This window comes from Actinia tenebrosa, unplaced genomic scaffold, assembly GCF_029948245.1.
Source record: "Actinia tenebrosa isolate PJP-AT-01 unplaced genomic scaffold, QUT_ActTen_1.0 PGA_scaffold7__59_contigs__length_16204524, whole genome shotgun sequence".
Classification (NCBI taxonomy): Eukaryota; Metazoa; Cnidaria; class Anthozoa; order Actiniaria; family Actiniidae; genus Actinia; species Actinia tenebrosa.
In genome coordinates, this window is record NW_028292584.1 from 2,790,190 (window position 1) to 2,811,015 (window position 20,826).

The 20,826-nt window shown below is 43.7% G+C and overlaps 1 protein-coding gene and 1 non-coding gene across 2 annotated transcripts; one reads left to right on the plus strand and one right to left on the minus strand.

Annotated features, from left to right (window-relative positions):
* Nucleotides 1-52: 52 nt before the first annotated feature.
* LOC116306074 (transmembrane protein with metallophosphoesterase domain) lies at nucleotides 53-20,192 on the minus strand. The gene is made up of 3 exons (XM_031716106.2): nucleotides 19,310-20,192; nucleotides 18,530-18,695; nucleotides 53-711 (listed from the first exon to the last, which is right to left on the minus strand). Exons 1-3 carry the CDS (start codon nucleotides 20,082-20,084, stop codon nucleotides 384-386), a joined length of 1,269 nt encoding a protein of 422 aa, XP_031571966.2. The 5' UTR covers nucleotides 20,085-20,192; the 3' UTR covers nucleotides 53-383.
* On the plus strand, nucleotides 223-293 carry Trnag-gcc (transfer RNA glycine (anticodon GCC)). The gene has a single exon. It is a non-coding gene; the product is annotated as a tRNA-Gly (tRNA).
* Nucleotides 20,193-20,826: the final 634 nt, after the last annotated feature.

The window sequence follows — 20,826 nt, forward strand, 5'->3', positions numbered from 1 at the left end:
GACCTTTTGTTTCGTAACAACCAATCAGTCAACGGGAAATATATAAAGCTGACAGAATGGAACAAAAGAAAACAAACATATTTTTATCACTGTATGTGCTTTTTAGTACTCTTTATTTCTCTTTATCCTTCATCAAGCGCTTCATCATAAACGCTTTAAATCATAAATAATCATAAACACAAGATAATAAATAGTGAAAATTCAGCTACACGTTCATGAGTTGCACTGGTGGTTCAGTGGTAGAATTCTCGCCTGCCACGCGGGAGGCCCGGGTTCGATTCCCGGCCAGTGCACATAATATTTTTTCGACTTAAAAAGGCAATATATATTTTTTTGCATTGGATATAATTATATGAATTTTGAAATAAATATTTAATTTTATCTCACTCTTTTTTAAGAGTTATTGTGGTGATTTCCGGTTGAGATCCTATTCTAAGCGGAATACCCCAATACTTGGTTCCTGATGACACATAAATCCAAGTTCCCTCCTGGTGATACAAACCAGCAAAAAAAGGGTTCCACAAGTAAACTGGTATATGAAGTGGAAAAAATTGACCCCCATGTGTGTGGCCAGACAGAATCAAGTCAATATCCTTATATTCTTTCAATGCTAACTTTGCAGCTTGAGGTTGATGAGCAAGGAGAATTGTGGGATACTTAGCTTGACGACTTTGGAGTGCTTCTTGAAGGTTCATGCCATGTCCAGGGAACCTATGTGATAAATTGAAAAAATGTATACAGCTTTGACTATACTATAATCATAGTATAAAATCATATTATCATCCATAAATTTAATTTATAACATTATTTTAAAAAATATATGAAAATAAAACTAGTTTTAGTTAAAATCCATAAAATTAATAATTTTTCATAGAAGAAATATATAGATAAGCATAAGGTCTTGAATAAGGATATTTGTCAATTTTTTCACAGTTTTATGGTTTACTTTAATGACAGAAAGGAGGATTTTAGAAGTTCAAATTGGATGGTCCTTTGAACCCAATACTTGTCTTCTTATTATGTAGTTACAGAAATTGTCCATACCCCCCCTCCACCACACAGAGAGTTTTTTAAAGACCAACCCTACCCCAGTAGCTCATAGTAAAATAAAAATGACTGTTGATTCTGGGAGCAAAAGCACAAACTCTATCAATTCGAATTTGGGCATGTGCATTATGTACATACTAGGTGGCCAGATTTCTGGCTACTGCGGGCTAGAAGTCAGAGTCTCAGGCATTTTGTTGGCCATGCACAGTAAAAATTTCAGGGCTCTGGAGTTGAGAGTGATTGGATAGTAGTATAGGGAATGGGGGTTCCAGCGCAATCTCAACACGGGCAAGACCCGTGTCAAAAATCCACCTACGGACAATCCCCACTCCAAGTGTGGTTGAGGGCAACAGCGCAAATATGTTAGTCTATATATGGAGTGCGAAGAATGTAAAGAGTTTGTTTATGATTTCTGTGTAAAGTGCTTGAAACCCAAGTTTGTACCTACTAAACCAAATAAGTATATTTGTTGTGACAAGAAAATGCAAATAGAAGACGACACGTCAGCACAGTGTTACGAATGTGGTAAGAATATTCGTAATGCCGTACCAAATGCTACCAAAGAGCAGTATTACGCTAATGGAGGCCGTAAGAAGACCCCATACAAAAGAATAAAATACTTCAGAGACTGGATGAGTCACATTCAAGGTCATCGGCCGGTATATTTAGACAACGAAGTAAAGAAGAAAATCATAGACCATTTAGAAGAGCCAACCCCGCAAAGTCTACGGAAAACGCTGAAAAAATTAAAACTAGGGAAATATTACAAAGCTATTCCCTATCTTTTGTCTGAAATTACCGGTAAGTCTATTCCCGAGGTTTCTGATATGAGCAGAGCCGAGTGGATGTTTTGTCGGCTGGATAAGGATATTCCTTATTACCCTAACGTAATCTACGAAATATTTTATGAAATAGACCCCAGCCACCCCCTGTTAGGATGGATTCCGAGGCGACAATAACATATTACGCGTAATTCGTACGATGAATTTATATTACGCGTAATAATTTGCCAAATAAAGTCATGCAAATAATTCATATTACGCATAATAATTCGCTAAATGATTCATATTACGCGTAATAATTCGCCAAATAATTCGTATTACGCGTAATAATTCGCCAAATAATTCATATTACGCGTAATAATTCACTGAATTTATATTACGCGTAATTTCTAGACTGACGTTCAATATGTAAATAGAATCCCGTCACGCTCTTTTCGAAGCAGATGTTTACTGAGCAAGCTTTCTTTGAAGCTCTTCTTTCGCTTCTTGGTAGATCTTTTTGCGAGATTCCTCGGAAAGATCTTTTACGACTGTTTTTTTATTCCTTATGTCCGACTTTAATTTCTCATACTTTTCCTCTTCGGCTAAGATAAGCGAGAATTCTACGTCGTCTATCTTTCTGTCACGCAAAGCCTTTGAGACAAGGTCAGTGATCGTATTTACTTTAGCCCTTGACAGAGCTATTGTTGTATCGTGTTTTGATATTTTGCTTGACAACTGTTTCATAATACCCGTAGTAACAGCTGAAATAATACCACAGGCTGCCCCAACGCCGGCCAAAGGAACTCCAACGATTATTCCCGGCCCAGTAAGCGAAGTAGCAACGCCAGAACCCGTTAACACAACAGATATGGATCCTGAAGTTATCGCAATCTTATGTAGCGTACTCCGGGCTCTGACGTATTTCTTCCTAACTTTTTCATAGTGTTTTGTTTGCCCTTCCAAGTAAGCCAGGATTAAGTTCGCTTTATTCAGACGAAAGTTTTCAGCGTTTAATTCGTTAGGTGTAGTATAGGGAACATCTGGGTACAACTTAGGTGCTGATGGTATAACATCCATTATATATACTAATGTACGACGCTTTTGGGAATGATATTGAGGAGCAGCCACATCACGACAACCGGGATTACTGGAACTGGAGGGCCTTTAGGAAGATGTTTCCGCATGCAGACCCTAGTAAGTTCGAAAGAAGACCCGATGGGATTTACTATAACGGCTCTAGGATGTACAGCAATGAGGATTTGAAACATTCAAAGCTGGAGCAAGTAGGTGATCAGGTGCAGCGATTGACGATTGTACACCCCGTTCATAAAGAAAGGCCACCAAACCCCGAGCATAAAGCACCTAATTTTCCTAGAAACTTATTGTTAACCACGGAAGATTACCCATTTTACGATGCTGAAGGTGGTGTAAACAACTTCGAAAAGCTGGTAACGCACCTGAAGATTTCAGTGGGTAAACAATCATTTAACGTAATACTAAGAAATATCTATAAGAATACGATGTTGAAGCATACGTCGGGTAAAGAGGCCAGGGAATGGTTAGCAGGGCCCAATATGCGGTATTGGCCGCAGCAGTTAGACTTTGCTATTTGGGCTGCCACTAAAGGTTGTGGTGTTGCCGCGGACATGTTTCACATTCCAATTATGCAGTTTCACGTTGCCTTTACGGTAAGGAGGTTGTTGAAGGAGCTTAACGCACCCCTACCGGGAGATAAGGCATTTAATCCAATGAATAACCGATATGACGCCGCAGCCCTGGAAAGGTTAATTAATGAGTTCAAACCACAGCAAAGAGACTTTCGTTACAAAGAGGGTAAGACGCATGGGCTGGGTATAGTTTACGTTTGGGGTGCCAATGGTGAGAAGCCGGCTGACTACGGACATCAGGAATACCCAAGTAATGAGTTAGAGTTCGGTGATATGGGCGGCGATAAGGGTAATAATTCATTAATTACTAGAATTCAAACAAACTACCCCGGCACTTGGGATCCGTTCGTGTTAATGAAAGGAAAAGGTTTAAGGAACCTAGCCAGGATTAACCGTAGCATTGAAGCATTCGTGTACTGCATCCTGGGAGCGCAGGTAAATACCCGCAACCCCATTGTTGGATCCCAAGGCGCTTCACAGGAAACGCAACAAGAATTCCTAACTTTATTTGAGTCTGCAATAATAGAGAACAACATATCCAAGTCGGTGCAGAGATATCAATTAGCGGTGCAGCAGTCTAAAGTGCGACTGGATTACGCTTTGTCGCCTGGTTGTTGGTTAATGCCAAGTAATTTAGTTATTAACACCAATTCCGTTGTGGGTTATAACAACAAGCTGCAGCGAGCTACTAAGGATATGAAGTTTGGGGTGAACGACGTGAACTCTGACACTCTTAGGAACATTCCTCACTTCGTAGAGAAGCCAAAAAAGTCACACGAAGCGAAGCTACCCGTAGTTAAGAAACCATCGAAGAAGGCCCATGTTATGCCTACGATACCTGAGGAATACGACCATAACTTACTAAAAGCCGGCTTAGCAGTCGCGGGTGTTGGTCTGAGCTATTATATATGGCGATGAACAACCCCTACGTAGCTGGAGTAGATTGTGTCTATACGACTTACACAGGTGAGAAAAAATACACCCAAGCATCTTGGGTTGATGTCACGGGCATGTCCGTGAATTTGAATTACTCAGGAAAGAAATTGATCCTTTGCAGTATTTGCATTGGTGCGACCGGCCATGCCAACGTGGGCTTTAGGTTCCTGGATGAGAATGGCATACTGCAGCCTATGCGCGCGAAGACGAACAACAGGGAGCCTACGCATTTCTCAGTAGAGCCGCCACCGAATAGCCCTGAGAATCTTACGACTTGGACTTTTCATATGGTCACTAACTGTCACGGGAAGGTAAAGCTACAAATAAGAGTAGACGACTCGGGGAGTGTTTGCGTGAATAGCATAGAAAATCAAAGAGATGCGGCCTATAACCATTTAACCATTAGCACTTTGACAGTGCTTAGTCTTTAAATATATGAATCCACATCAGAGGGAAACCCACCATGTTTATTACTTAACAGATAAGACTCTTGAGCATCGCGGCTGGCGTGATATTGGAATGTGGGTTGAAGTTGGAGGTCTTGCACTGATCATTTGTAGTATTAACTTTTCCCCAGCGTATCAATCTAATATAGGACTTAGATTGATAGATGAGAATAATGAGCCTTTGGCGCCCTTTAGGATATCGGCTAATAATCGAGAGCCTTCTCATTTCTCGGCGCAACCATATCGATATAGTGCCGAGGCGTTTTACGTGTTGACGTTTCAAATGGTGGTTAATTGTGAGTACGCTAAGCTACAACTTTTCCCAGATAGTAGGCTTAGCATCCGCACGGTTTTCATAAATAGTTTAGCTAACGACCCCAATGAAACTTGGAATCATAAAACCATTTCTACTATAACAGCCATACCACTAGTTCCGCATTATCAAGGCGGCGCGAATACTATCTTTACTTATCCCCAGTCGAGGACGCCTCGGATACCCGACGACGATAAGCCACCAGTAATACACAAGGATAAGATTAACCCTTCATCTTCTTCAGGAGGACCACCCCAATAGCGACGACCAAGATCCAGATGTTATTCCCTACAAACTTCAACAGTTCTCCGCCGGCCTTCAGCGCCAAGGAAACGACCGAACCCAGCAGCCCAGGCAAGCCGGCTGCCATCTTTTTTCCCAAGTCCGTTAGTCCATTGCCTAATTTCTTTACGCCCGCGCCCGTAGCCTTAAGCGCGGATAGGATGACTCCTACTACGGTGCTAATAGCGACCGCAAATGCCAGCGGAATACCATACTTCACCAGAGCTCTTTTTACCTTTTCCTTGGTGGTAAGCCCCAATTCTCTTTCCAGGTTTTCCTTTTGCGCCTGTAATTCCGCAAGGCGTACCTCGAGGGCCTCCACTTCCTTTTGAGCTGCTTCCCTTTCCTCTTCGGGATGGGTTTGGTCGTTGATTATTTCCTGCTGCCGCTCTATTTGCCCCTCCAGGTCTTCAATAGCCTGATCTCTTTGCCGGATTTGTTCTTCCTTAGTGTTAATTTCGGTAACCAACTGCCGCCGTTCCTCTAAAGAGCCGGCTATGGTGATATGCAAGTTTTTAGCTTCTTCCTTGCTCATATCCAGGTCTTTTAGAGCAAGATTGAAGGCGTGTCGGGCTTGGTCTCTTTCGTCTAAAGCCGTTTCAGCTTCTCGCTTGAGTTGCAGTATGACTTCGTCCTTGACCTCGATTTCTTTCTTTTGAGCATCGAGAAGTAGTCGGTTTTGTCTTTCGTACTCTGTTTCCCTTTCCTTCAACGTTTCTTGTAGTTTGATAGCGCGTTTTTCTAGCGCAATCCTTTCATTCAATGCTTCCATACCTTCTAACATGCTTCGGGCGGCCTCTTGAAAGCCCCTTAATCTTGCCACGTTAACCTTGATCGAGCCATTTTCGTCAAAAAGGAGCTGTGGTTTCGTCCAGCGGTCTTTGTCGGGTTGTCTCAAGTCTCTGACGCTTATGAGGACTTTGTTTCCTTTTTCTGTGAGTCTTATCGCGTCAGTGTCAATGTGGGGGTGACGCATCCTTAACTCTTGCGTTGCCCACTCTACAGTTTCCCGCGCGGCTGCCTCAGGCTGCTCTATGTTTTGAAGCTCCAAGTACTCAGGGACGGGGCTGCCGTGGTTTTTCGATTGCCACATGCGATTCAAGGCGGCCTTGAAGCTTTTCCATCTATTACCATACTTGTTTTCTAGAGCCATATCGTAGATCAGGGGGTCGGTTTCCGCGCCTTTAGTCCATGCGTCGTATTCTTCGTCGTTAATGTCGACTTGACCTTCTTCGGTGGTGGGGTCAAAATCCGTTCCTTCTACTTCCATTATATATGATAAGCTCAAAGTTAAACCCCAACGTATTACCTAAGCAGGTTGGCGGACTGAAAGCAGAACGCACCTTTCACCGTGTCACATTCACCCCCAGCAGCGCTAGACCTGGGGAAACCCTGTACGTAGGCGTACCCCGCCTAACGGATAACCTAGTATTGGTTCCTGGCACCCTGGCGCTAAGGTTTGACCTAGCGGTGCAGCCAAGCACTACGGATGAAAGGTGTTGCGTCAATAACGTCGGCCGTAACCTCGTCTCTAAGATGAGAATCAAGTTTGCCGGGGAATCACTTTTGGATCTAAATAGGTACGATCTGTATACCACCTATAAGGACCTATGGTTGACAGCCTTCGACCGCGCGCAAAGGATAGAACAAGGAATTGGTAGTCTTATCCTGCGTAAAGTCCGCACGCCTGTTAAGACACAGCCCACGGACTCCAGCGGAGAAACCGCAGTAGCAGATGCGAAGCGAATAAAGACGGCCTATGGTAGTAAGTATATCATCCCGTTGGACTTCGAAGTGATTACGAGTCATGGCGCGTATTACCCGAGGCAGTTAAGTGAGTTACAGTTTGAAGTAACCTTGGCCGATACGACCAACATCCTTGGAGAGATGTCCACCGCAATTAGTGGAGCCGTTCACCCATACTCTATTACCAACTTAGAGTTACAATACGAAACGGTATACAGTGAAGAGCTGGCCCGTAGCGCCGGCATGGAATACAGCTCCGGCAAGGCATTCCTTTACGACCACGTAGTGATGTATAAGACGTTCAGCTTCTTGGATAAGACGGATGAGGTTATCAATCAAAGCATTAACCTCCCCCGAAGAAGTCTTACGGGGTTGATGCTGGTGTTTGCCAAACCCTATGAGGCTGGTAAGCGCGACTCCGAGGCCTTTCACAACCCCAACATTACTAACGTCGGCGTGAATATTAACGGCGTTCCAAACAAGGTCTACTCCCAGGGGATAAAGCCCGCAGACGTGTACAGAGAGGCCATGCGTAAGTTTGGCGACCAAATTAGCCCCGAGGAATTCTTCAATGATAAGTATGCGTTATGGATTGACATGCGCACCATTAACGACGAAGACCTACATGGCCAGGGTTTACGTTTAGTAAATACCCAGGACGGCATTACGTTGGAAATCAAGCGCACCAAGAATGCCTCCGCTGGCGACGGTGACAAAATAAACTGCTACGTCTTCGTAGTCTCAGACGCGCAGCTAAGCGTGGAAATGAATCAGCTAAAAAGCGTTGCGTACTAGGATGACTGAGGATAAAAATATCCCTTACGTATAATATGCTCCGCGTATTCGAAAACAACGAAACTAAACTGCAATGCATAGTGCAAAGCGACAAGCTGTACTTTAAGGCGAAAGAGGTAGCAAAGGCATTAGGTTACGCAGACACCAAAGATGCTATTAAAGTCCACGTGCGGGATAAGCATAAGAAGAGGCTTAGTGAATTTAGAATAGAGGTGAATCGCCTCCCTTCTGGTTCACACCCACAATCCCTGTACGTGACGGAATCTGGTTTGTATCAGTTAATATTTAGCTCCAAGCTACCGACAGCAGAGGCATTTCAAGATTGGGTCTTCGAGGATGTCCTACCTACGTTAAGGAAGACGGGAAAGTACTCGTTGGATGGTCCAAATAAGTTGGTCTTCAAGATCGAGAATGAGTTTGACTTACATAAGAAGGTCATCGATTACGTACGCCGGTTTCACCCTACACTGTTATTAGCACCTGGACTCGGGGAATTGCAAGATACCACCAGTAAAAGGATAACATGCTGGCAAAAGGGCTACCAGGCAGGTCAACCCGACATCTTAGTTCTTAACTCCCATAAAAAATACAATGGGTTATGTCTGGAACTGAAGACGCCAAAGGGTAACGGCGCATTGTCCGACAAACAAAAAGCGGTATTGACGCAATATGAAATGAATGGTTATCTTACGATGATAAGCAACGATTACGATCTGATCTGCAGGGAAATCGACCGTTACGTCGACGGCATTCGCATACCTTGTCCTGGCTGCGTTAAGGCTTTCAAGTCACAGGAGACGCTACAAACGCACCGAAAGATATTTCATAAATATAATGATAGTTGAACAAACTCACTGGCGTGAATTGATACCAGGTATCGCATACAAAATAAAAAATTACGTTGTCTTCGAGGACATCAACCGCTTAAGGTTAGTCCTGGAAGACGGTGGTCAAGAGTACAGTCTATGGGCTCCTGACTGCGTACGGTACGTACTGCAAGGTGAAGAGTACACTCACATACGTAGCTATGGTAAAGTCAACGGTCGATGGAAGTTCGACGTTGAAAGAAAGGCGGAGGCTAATCCATTGTGTGATTAGTCGTCCTCATGGGCTTCTAGGTATTGGTCTGCTACGTCGGACCTCATTTTTTCTGACATTAGATCGATCGATATCGTAATCAAGGCTCCTCCTGCGAATGCTGCGACGTAAGGTAACATCCTATATTAGACCATTCTTTTCGTATCGCAAGGTAGTGGTCTAAGGGCTTGGGGCCGTCGTACAGGCAATACCAAATATGTTGTCCGCTGCGTTGACAACCGCATTTGTCACAGATACCATCCCAGTGTTCCCTATTCTCCCACCTTACCCCTTCGTAGTCGTCGAAGCATACGAAGACTTGGTCTATTTCCTTCTTACGCCGCGTAAGTTCCCGGCTGGTTTCAAGGGGGCAACATCGCTCTGCTAAGTCTCCGTGGGTTTCACAGACGACTTCTTCGAGGTGGTAACGTCGGCAGCGGTATTTATGCCAGTTTTCTTCAAAGAGGGGTTCATCGCATCGACGACAATGATCCTTAAGACAGACTCTATGCTCACGGTGATATCGTAGGGCCTGTACTGTGGAGAGTTCCTTACCGCAGTCGCCGCAAACAGTGCTGATGGTCTTCTGACAGACTTTCTTGGAAAGATGGTATTGCAGTCGCTGCTTGCTACTAAAAGCTCTATCGCATTGCATGCACTTCATTATATATACCTCATTTTTTATTGTTAAATTGTTAAACCCTGTAAGAGGGTTTTAGGATAGGGTCTATTATTTCTTGTTAAATTGTTAAACCCTGTAAGAGGGTTTTAGGATAGGGTCTATTATTTCTTGTTATTTTGTTAAACCCTGTAAGAGGGTTTTAGGATAGGGTCTATTATTTCTTGTTATTTTGTTAAGCCCCCATTAAAAGATGAGGTATCATTCTTTCTCATCGTTGAAACCAGCAAAAAGATAATCATGTTAACCATTCTTCGATTTAACAAAATAACAATAAGAAATAGGCCCTTGCTTGAGACCTCTTTGCAGCATTTAACAAAATAACAATAAAAAAGAAAGACCTATGCTAATTCCTCTTGCTGGGGCTTAGTAAGATCTTCTTTGCAGCATTTAACAAAATAACAATAAAAAAGAAAGACCTATGCTAATTCCTCTTGCCGGGGCTTAGTAAGATCTTCTTTGCGACCTCTTACTCTTCTCGAGCGTCGTCTAAAGTCCTTTGTGCTTTAGTATCCGCGGGACACCAATGTCCAACGAAGTTTTCTTCAGAGAATACCTTATTACAGTGGCGGCAGGTGTATTTTTTACACGGTTTGGGTATCGGTGTTTTGGGAGGGATTATGCAGTCAGCAGGTAGTTCGCATGTAATGCAGTCCATATATCTATGGGGGATATCGAATGAAGTCCTTAATGGACTCCTTAGCCCAGCCCGCCATTGTCAAAAGCGCACCAAACCGTTCTGCACGCTTCAGACTACACATTTCATCGTACAATTCCTGTACGCGCTCTTTTAACCGGCCTATCTCCTCCCTTTGCATTTCTATGGTATCTCTTTTATTCTTTGCGTCGGCGGCAATCCTTCTTACTGCGTCCACTGGGTCCATTGTATATATAATGGATCCGAACCATATTCCCTGCAATGCTCTGATAGTAGGACCCACCGGCTGCGGAAAGACCCAGTTCATCGTGGAGCAGCTATTAGAACCCTTTAGATACCGCTTTGACTACATAGTGCTACTTTGCCCCACCTACGTGAATAACCGCGCCTGGGCGGGCATAGGAGTGAAAGATGACGACTTCTTTGTAGATATCTTAGATCCTAACGAGTTATCCAGCCATTTGAAGTTCTGGCACAAGCAATTCCCTAAAGATACACAGACTTTACTCATACTGGATGACATTGCCTGTGGGGACGACGTAAAAAGGCGCACCTCCGAATTAGTGAAGCTCGCTTTCAGCGGTAGACATGACAACATTAGCGTTTGGTTGCTCTCGCAGCAGCTTACCAGTGTCTCTAAGCCCTTTAGGGAAAACATAGGCTCTCTCGTAGTATTTTATACTCCGAGCAAGTCTGACCTGGAAACCATCTTAAGCGACTACGGCGGTGAGATAAGCAAGGAACAGCTGCACGAATACATGCGACATTTAAAAACGCACCAACATTCCAAAATGATCTTCTCTTTGAGGTTTCCGTACGAGGTTGGAATCTATGATTCCTAATGTATATGGAGATTGAGCAGCTCTTAGATGAAGTCCCCACACAGCTAGATGAAAGTAACCTCAAGGAACAACTTAACATTCTTGTGTCATCTGGGAAGTGCAAAGAAATGATAGGCAAGGAACTTACCCATGAGCAGGTTAATAAGCTGTCAGAAGAGGAAGTTAAGAAGTTCCATAAGAGGTACGAGGCCGCCCTCGCAAGTAAGACCACGGACGCCGTAGCAGACTCCGCTATCCGACTTGCCACTAAATTGCTTGGACTTGCACTGCCTATAGACGACGTGGAGCAACTACAGAAGGACATAAGCGAGGACTATGTCATATCCCAAGAACTTAAGATAACCTGTGGGTGGTTGTCTTTGAAGTGCGGTAAGTTAATGGCGGTCGCCTCTGCGGCTTTGCACGTAGCTCAGCACGTCGACTTGAAGGAGGTACTAGGTTCCTTCGGAACATCTTGGAAGGACTTCAAAAAGGGCAGAGAAGTTGAAAAGGTCTTTCAGGCAGCACTTGCTGATGATCAAGTCGCCTCAAGTACTTAGTCAAGTCGTTGTCAAGTCACCTCAAGTACTTAGTCAAGTCGTCCTTAAGTCATTCTCAAGTACTTAGTCAAGTCGTTGTCAAGTCATTGCCAAGTCATTGCCAAGTCATTGTCAAGTCGTCATCAAGTTACTTGTCAAGTCCTTCAAGTCCCTTAGTATAAGATGAGTGGTACCGAAGAACAACCTCAGGAGGAGCAGAAGATTACCAAGCCTAAATCTGCAGGCAGAGTTGCCGCGGGAAAGAAGCTCGCGGAGATGAATAAGAAGAACAAAGCAAAGAAGGTGGAAAAGGTGGAGGACGAAAAGGAATCCTCCATTAATCCTGGGTACGTCATTGGTGCGTTAGGAGTTGCTATAGCAGCAGGCAGCCTTTACTTACAATGGCGGGCAACGAAGCCAAAAGTAAAGTGGGAGGCCGTGCATGTGCCGCCAACATATCACGCACCTGTGGAACCGGCTGTTAGAAAAAGCAAGATCCCTGAAATGGAGTAGATTTATCACCCGTGGCGACCTAGATTTTCCTTCTCGCTTTGTAATATAATGTCAACCGCGTTGTTGAAAACTGTTGAAGAAGCAGCTATCATTACTTCCATCGTTGCGGGTATTGGTTGGGTAGGTAAGAAAGTGCTCAAAGAAGACTTTACTGAAGACCCAAGCAAGAGCTTCGCTAATTTTGCTAAGATGACCGCTGCCGTTGGCGGGGCTATCATGCTAAAGGATTACCTACGAAAGGAAAAGTACCTGCCTAATGTATAATGGTTAGCTTAGTCGCAGGTGGAGTCATTGCAGCTTTAGCATTCACTGGAGCTAATTATGGTGGTCAATATTTAGATAGATTAGTTAGAGGCGACAAAAGCGGAGATTTAGCCGCTGAGAGGAAGAGACACGACTTAGCGCTGGAGAAATATCAAAGGGACGTGGCGGCTTGGAATGAAAAAAGGCAAGCTTACAGGGATTGGTTGGACAAGAACTACCAAGACAAAATGCAGGCGGATAAGAACTTTGAAAATACAGACTACGCCTTTAAGCTCTATGCACAAGCACACCCCGCGGCATTAACGGGGTTGAGAAAGCCTCAGTTTAAAAATTACTACCAGCCTTCTAAGAAACAAAAAGATAGCGAGTTGGTATTCGTGGGAGTTGCAGGGCTGGCGGGAGGCGTAGCTTTGGCGTATCTAATATAATGATCGTCTTTTTGGAAAGCGACAAGAATAACTTTACCACTTATCTGAATCCCCCCATCAAAGCCTGTAAGGTTCGGCTGGTTAGTTGCTCTTTGTATAATTCTTGGTATAATTTAATTAATGGCTTTGTCATCGGAACTTCCGGCACCAAACCAAAAATACCAGATTCCCATTACACCCCCATAACACTGGCTAAGGAGCTAGCAAAGCATGGATATACTCTTACCACAGGATTACCCCATGAAATGACATTTAAGAAAAATAATGGGAGCGCTAATTTAAAGGACAGTTCATTGGTAGAACTCCTGGGCCTTACTAGTACCACAATAAATAGCGGCAATACATATGATGTGAAATGGAAAGTCGCATCCTCTTACGAAGTCTATTGCGACTTGGTTCATAGTTACAACAATGGAGAAAAGTCTTCTCTTATGTCTAAGTTTCTGCCCAAAGGTAATCCATTTGACCCAGTAGAATACACTCCCATTTCTTTGAGCTATGATTTGTCTAATTTGGTAGAAAGCATAAACATCACCATTAAGGTGGACGGAGAGACGGTGGATTTTAACGGACGTAAGATCAATCTTGTTCTATCCTTCGCTTGAATCAAGCGAAGCGCGATTCTATTCATATAATGGGCCGCGTAGAGGACAAACTCAAAAGGATTTACTATGGGCCGGAAGGCTATTGGAGAGGAGCGTCAGCTATCAAGAAACTCGCGACCGCGGCCAGGGTATCAGACGAAACAGCTAAGAACTGGTTGAAAAAACAAACCCTCTGGCAGGTTTATCTTCCCGTGCCCAAGTACATTCCCAGGCCCAGCTTTACCGTAAATGCTCCCAATGAAGTTCATCAGGCGGATTTGCTTTTCTTACCACACGACAAGGTAAGAAAAAAGACCTATAGGTACGCTTTGACCGTAGTGGATATCGCAAGCAGATACAAGGACGCCGAACCCATAACCAGCAAGGATTCTGGGGAAGTCGCAGAAGCCCTAGGTAGGGTTTATAAGCGCGCCTTGAAATGGCCCAAGCTGCTGCAAGTGGATGCGGGGACGGAGTTTATGGGCGTGGTTACCAAGACCCTGAAAGACCACGACACTAAGATTAGAAGAGCCGAAGCTGAGTACCACAGGGGTCAAAGCATTGTCGAAAGATTCAATAAGACCCTGGCCGAGCGTCTCTTTGGATACCAGTATTGGAAAGAGCTGGAAGATCCCTCCAAACGCAATAGGGAATGGACTCAGAGGCTCCCCCAGGTCGTCGCGGCTTTGAACAACGAGGCGGCCAGGGCTACGGGAATGAAACCCAAGGATACCATAAAAAAGAAACACGTGGAACACAAGTCCTACGTCAGAAGTTCGAGGGTGGTCTTCCCCCATGAAAAGAAATTAGGTAATGTCACGGTTCGATATCTCTATGAGCCGGGTGAATTAGAAGGAGGATCCAAAAGAGCTACGGATCCTAATTGGTCTTTGGAAACTTACCAGATCCGAAGTGCGATAGCTAAGAAGGGTCAGCCCATCTTGTATTATCTTCATGATGGTCCCACGCGTGGGTTCGTCAAAGAAGAACTGCTTATCGTGTGATGTCCGAATGCTATCGTATGCACTCCGTCATCACACATCCATCGCTTACCGTCAAATGCAGACAGTGACACCTTCTCCTGCGTGACGTTATGTATCTGATGACCATAGCTGCGCAGGCTGTTCATCTTATGCCGCTGTTCCTTGCGTGTTCGTAATACGTTGAGGTAGGACTCGTGCGTAATGTCCTTCTTAACCACATACTTTTTTACGCCTTTAGCTTTCTTTTCTACGCCGTCTAACTTTAGCACGCTGTACATCTTGGGTTTCAGACCCACGTATTCCACGATGGGTTTTCCTAACATTTCGTCTTTCATCTTCCCAATTACCTTCTTATTCTTCGCAGAGTAAAGGAAGTGCTCCTTCGGGTAACCGCTGGTGTCGTACTCGTCTATGTCGGGGAGGCAGTCTTTGTAAACGTCTTCCGTTTGCACTTCTAGAATTAGGGAGTCGGTGTCTGTGTACAGGAGGCGACAGCGGTCTCCGTACTTTGGCTTAAGCTTATCGTAGTAGAACTCGTACATAAGCAGCTTCGATAGATCCAGCACCGTAAAGCCTGTGTAAACGGGCTTGTTTAGTAAGAGGTTTGCCCTTTTCATGTGAATCACGTAGAAGTTCAGCATTTCTACGTATCTAACGAAGCCTGGCTGTGACACGTATGCTTCTGCTTCCTCTTTGGTGCTGACTATTTTTACGCTTACGCGCTTGCGGATGTTCTCCATTGTCTTTCCGAACACGCTGTTGTTCATCAGTTTGAAGAGGTTTTTCTCGAAGTCATTTTTCGCTGCGGTACGCTTTTGCGTGTTAAAGTCAATGTAGGGGCGCATCCAGGGCTCCTGCGTGAATTTTAGGACTCTGTGGATCTTCTCTACGCGCATTCCGTGTCGCACGTAGAACTGTAGGTTGCGGTAATGCACCACATACTTCTTCTTATCCATCAGGTTCATAGTTAGTTTCCTGTACGGTTTGTAACCAGGGCACATTTGCTTTTGCAGCGGACTTAGCTGCTTAAATGGTATCTCTATCGCTTCTGGTGCTAAGGGGAACTCATTGTGTTCGTCGTGCAGGCGCTCTGGGTACTCCAGATCCACTTCTAAAACGTAACCCTTGTCTTCCTCCTTTCCTACCTGCATGTAGAAGTCTATCGGCTTCACTGGATCCCATTCGAAGTCTCTCACAGGTAGGTACTGTGACATTGCCCAACCATAAAGGTTATTCGCATCCAGGTAGTAAATGTATGTGGTTGGTTTCTCTGGGTCGTGCTCTACTAAGGGGTTGTTTGCGCGGGCGTAACGTCGGCTGGGTCCGCATACGCCGCCACGAATACCGTCTTCCATAAACCGATACATGTCGTACTCCGTTAGGAGATCCAACTGCGCATTTGTCTTCTTTAACAAAGCACTCCAGCTGAGCCCAGGAGCCGTGTAGAAATTAGCGGGATCCAATCCGTAATATTCCATAGCCATCTTTCTGAAGCTTTGGAAAACATCTGCGAGCAGCACTACGTCAGACCTTAGGTAGATGTCGTGGTAGTCCCCCATGTTCTCACAGGAGTACTTTTCCCACACGTCTAACGCATGCTGGTACTCCTCATCCTTTATACCGGACTCGTTTAGGGTGCTGTAGAAGCGATCTTTGGGTGGTAGGGACTCTTTGAATCGATCCCAGGAATCCATGTATTCATATGGGTAGACTCCTTTCCTTTCCGCGCCATATTGACTGGAAATGGGAAAGTTGGTGTTATACTTTACGAGGTTTGCTAAGGAGTCCGCCATAAACTGCTGCGAATCTAAGAACTTTAGCTTACCCACAGTTACGGACATGTAGCGCTCTTTGTTGTTGGGTATGCATTTGACGTCGGAGCCGTCCGTTCCTTGTAGTAGCAAATGGGAGTCGTAACCGCGGAGGTTGTGAAAGAACACCGGAATCTCCATGTCTGGATTTACTTTGAAGTTTATATTGCATTTCCAATGAGCCGCTCCTCTGTATTTACCAGTGATGTGGCAGTGATCCCTAACCTTATCCACATAGAAATCCTCAACAAATGCTTTGTGGCAGTGAATGCAGTGCGTGGAGGGCTTTCCCGGCTTCTCACCTTTCTTAGCATACTTCCCGCATTTAAAATGAGCTTCTCCTAGATACTTTCCATCTTCATCCCACGCTTTCTTGGCTCGTCTTCCAAACTGAAGAAGCGTATGTTGACAAATGTGGCATTTTTTTGCCTTGTTAAAAGCCTCCTGGTTCTCTTTGGTAAATTCCATCTTCTTTGGACGTCTTAATTGTTCTCTTATCTCCCCCTCCTCTTCTCGCAATGCTTCTAGAAACTCATTAGCTGCGTTCTTACCTCGGTAAATCACAGGAGGGTTTGCTTTACCATCTGATCTGACTACTATGTAACCAAAGGAGCAGATCTCGTGTAATCCTACCTTATTCGTGGCGCCACGTTTCTGCTCTTCCTTAGTTATCAACGCTTCGAAGTCTGCATATATCACGTAAGGCACTTGCATCTGCTTTTGATGGTCTGCGTATGAAAGCTCTTTGTTGGTGGGCATCTGGATCCGTTGCGCCACTTCTTCGACTCCGCGGCAGATCTCATCGTGTTTCTTTAGGGTATTTAAGGATGTAAATGACAGCAAGCAGCAGTCGCAGAAGTACTTTTTACCTTTGTGCTTAGTATGTCTGTAGAATAGTCTGCTAATGTGTTTAACCCATGAGTAGTGTCCGCCGTGGTAGAATAAATGTACGCGCTCTCCTTTACTTTTTGACAGAACTAACGGTACTATCGTCTGCTCTCTGACTCCGTAAACGTTAATTGCTAGATCGTTTATTTCCTCAAATATGGGGATGTCTATCAACTGCATGGGAAATTCCACACCATCCCACTCTAAATCGTCCGTGGGATACTTACTTGTCCTACAGGGATCCTTCTCTGCTGGATACAGTGCAGACCTGATTGCCCACATAAAGCATCGATTGTCTTCATTCTTCACGTTTACAATAGCCTTCTTCCTTTCTACCCACGTTGGTAGCGGTACGTAACTCCCCCCTCGTATGGGTACGTACCTGGCCATACTTATCTCTATTCCTTCAACCTCCTCTACTGTCCAACCCGATCCTTCTTTCGTGTAGTTAGACAGCGACTCCATTATTGCTTCTAAGGCTTCACTGAGTGACCTATCCAGATTCGTGGATTCTAATATCACTAACGACTTTGATCGCAACATTGCTGTCGTCATTACCTCGTCTTTTGACAAACTTACTTCTACCATTATGCTCGCTTTCAGGGCTCCTAATTCTTCTATACCTTTTCGGAGAGTCCTTTTAACCTTCCTTTCTGACTGACGCCAAAACTGTCTAACGTCAATCTCACCGTTACCGGGTATTGACACCGTGCTGAAGTTGCTTTGGGATTCCATCTATATAATAGGAAATATTTTATACCTAATACCAAGCACTTTTTAGGTCGTCGTAGTCGTACTCACAGTCCTGACAATGCCAAAACAATTTAACCTTAGTCTCAAACTTCTTACCACATCCACAATCATAACTGCTCATACACTTCGTCTTCATTTTCAAATGCTTTTTCAAATCCGCTTCTTTCTTAAAAGTTCTCTTACATTCTTCGCACTCCATATATAGACTAACATATTTGCGCTGTTGCCCCCAACCACACTTGGAGTGGGGATTGTCCGTAGGTGGATTTTTGACACGGGTCTTGCCCGTGTTGAGATTGCGCTGGAACCCCCATTCCCTATACTACTTTGGATGGTTAGTTGGAACTGTAGGATTTTGAGTATTTTGAGGTTCATCAGGGAACCAATCAGATTCGTACATTTACCTATTTGATATCATATCCGCTGTACTAAGAAGTGTAGATTTTTACATTAAGCTATTCCCCAGTTATCAACATAATAAATCTTTAAAAAAACTTTTTTTAATGTGATCAGAACCAGTACTAGAAACACTTACATAAAAGAATTAGCTTGAATATCATCTACCCCGGCCAAGTAGAAAAAGTCTTCAGAATTACTTGAATCAGATATCTTTACTCGTTCATTGTGCAGTGGCATTATTCCAAGCTTTTTTAGTTCTCTAAACCAGGTATTTACATTTCCTGCTATGTATTCATGATTACCTAAAAAGAACAATTCCATTCTATAAAAGCTGGAAAAATATGGCATACTCGCGTATCTATAGGGCGGTCTTAGGATGCCAGTGACCCCCCTTTCCATCTTGGAGCTAGTTAGTTGATCATTAGCAAAAGGTGCATCTTCTACATTTTGTGACTCCCTCTCCATTGTAACTTGGAACTATTTGGTTAGTAGAGCCATGGATCTTAAAAGTCCTTTTAAAATCCAAATTTGAATTTATGACCCCTCCCACCTCCTACCCAAAATCCTAGATATACAACTGTACCCCTGATTCAATGTCAATGATGTCACATGACCCTTCAATTAACGAATTGCATAAAAATGGAAAGCCATTTCAATTTTAGTTTGTGTTATAACAGGGAGGGGGGTGGGACGATTTTTAACCCCTAAGAGATACTCTGAAAGATACCAAGATATGTTGAAATTCTAAATTTCAATTTTTACACCGTAAAAGATATCAAACTGCTAATTATTACCCCTAAGAGATACAATTAGCATACACCCAATAGTTTTATCCCTGAATCCCCCCAACCCCCCCTGGGAGGACAAGTTGTGTAATATTCTAGATTCCTTGTAATTCTGTCCTCAATTTACCCACCAGTGACAAAGAAGCTACCATATTTTGCTTCAAGCTTTCCCAAAGGTGCTGCTGCATTAACTAATGACATCTCACTTGAATCTATTAAATCGCCTGTTATTACTATAACATCTGGTTTCTTGGCCATTACCATGGCAACAACATCCTCAAGCATGGACTTTCCCACAGTGGGTCCGAGATGAATATCAGACAGTTGAACAATCCTTGTCCCATTCAGAGCGAGTGGAAGCTTAGATATGGGAATAGAAACATCAACCATTTTTGATTTTCCCATTGCTGTGTACCAGCCAGATACACACATCAAAAAAGAAATAACAAGAGATATAAAAACAATGCCAGCTTTGACTATCTTTAGACATTTTTCTCGTTGCCATGGAAACTTAAGGAGGCTCAATACCGACAACAAGGTGTTCCATACAAGAATATTTAGAAATGTCAGCACCATGAATCCCAAACACAAATAAGCTAATATCGTGAGGAAATACGGTTCTGCACCTACGAAATAATGTCCTATAATAATACTGGAATTACCAAGTCCTAAAATAATCACTAATATGAGCCTGACAAACTTGCTAGCTCGTGAGTTATGACTGAAGGAACTTGTGATGCGAAACCAAAGGAAGCGCGACAACATAAACAACGCGAGTAAAAATACGAATAGAAGTTGGATCCGAAGAGCAAAGAGTTTCTTTTCAGGTTCCAATGGTGAAAGAAATGTTCCAGTTAGGGTCACTGCTAATAAGGCTACAATCACTCCAATTATATGACCCTCCATTTCTAAACATCGATGCCGTAATATTACGGCTTTTTATTTAATGACAGGACAGAGCACCTGTGTTGAATAGACCCCAGTCTTTCTCCGATCATTTCTTCGCTGTCAGATTCCTCCCGATGGGTTGCCTGTGCAATTGAGAGTTCAAATGGTCAAATGGCCCTTTCAAAAGGTCGAAGGTCATATACACTACCATTTACCAAATTCCCTTGTACCGTACAAGCCTTTTCCATGAGATGAATAATTCGCGATTTCCTGTGATAGCGAATATATAGTAAAATTTAAGCCGCTCGTATATTTTGTTCATTATTTATCAGTAAGCCTCTCATCAAGCATATGAGATGCAAACGTTGGGATGGGGGGGGGGGGGGGGGGGGGTGGGCTGACCCCCCTTCAGCAGAAAAAGAAACAAAAACAAAACTAAACTAAAGAATTGCTTTTTTATGCTTTTTTATTGTTTTTCGTTGTGTTGACGGAAGAAACTCAATTTAGCCCCCCCCTAAAATTTTGGCTGGATCTGCCCTTGAGGGCTGCTAAAATTCTGCTAAAATACTTGTGCAATATCTTATTTCTAAAATCCAAGCAACCTGAATCGAACAATGCCTTCACTTTCCTAAGGATCCATTAATGACAAAAGGGTAAATTTTACACAGTGAAAAGATGAAAAACTTACCAACGTTTCGGACGCTAGTCCTTCGTCAGAGTTAAAAGAATCTCATTATCTATGGATCCATTATAAAAATAA

Coding starts and splice junctions, on each gene's coding strand:
- LOC116306074 (XM_031716106.2), bottom strand. CDS start 20,084: ATGGAGGGTCATATAATTGGAGTGATTGTAGCCTTATTAGCAGTGACC. Junction 18,696..19,309: donor TGGTAGCTTCTTTGTCACTG/GTGGGTAAATTG, acceptor TGTTCTTTTTAG/GTAATCATGAATACATAGCA. Junction 712..18,529: donor ATTCAAGCTAATTCTTTTAT/GTAAGTGTTTCT, acceptor TTTATCACATAG/GTTCCCTGGACATGGCATGA.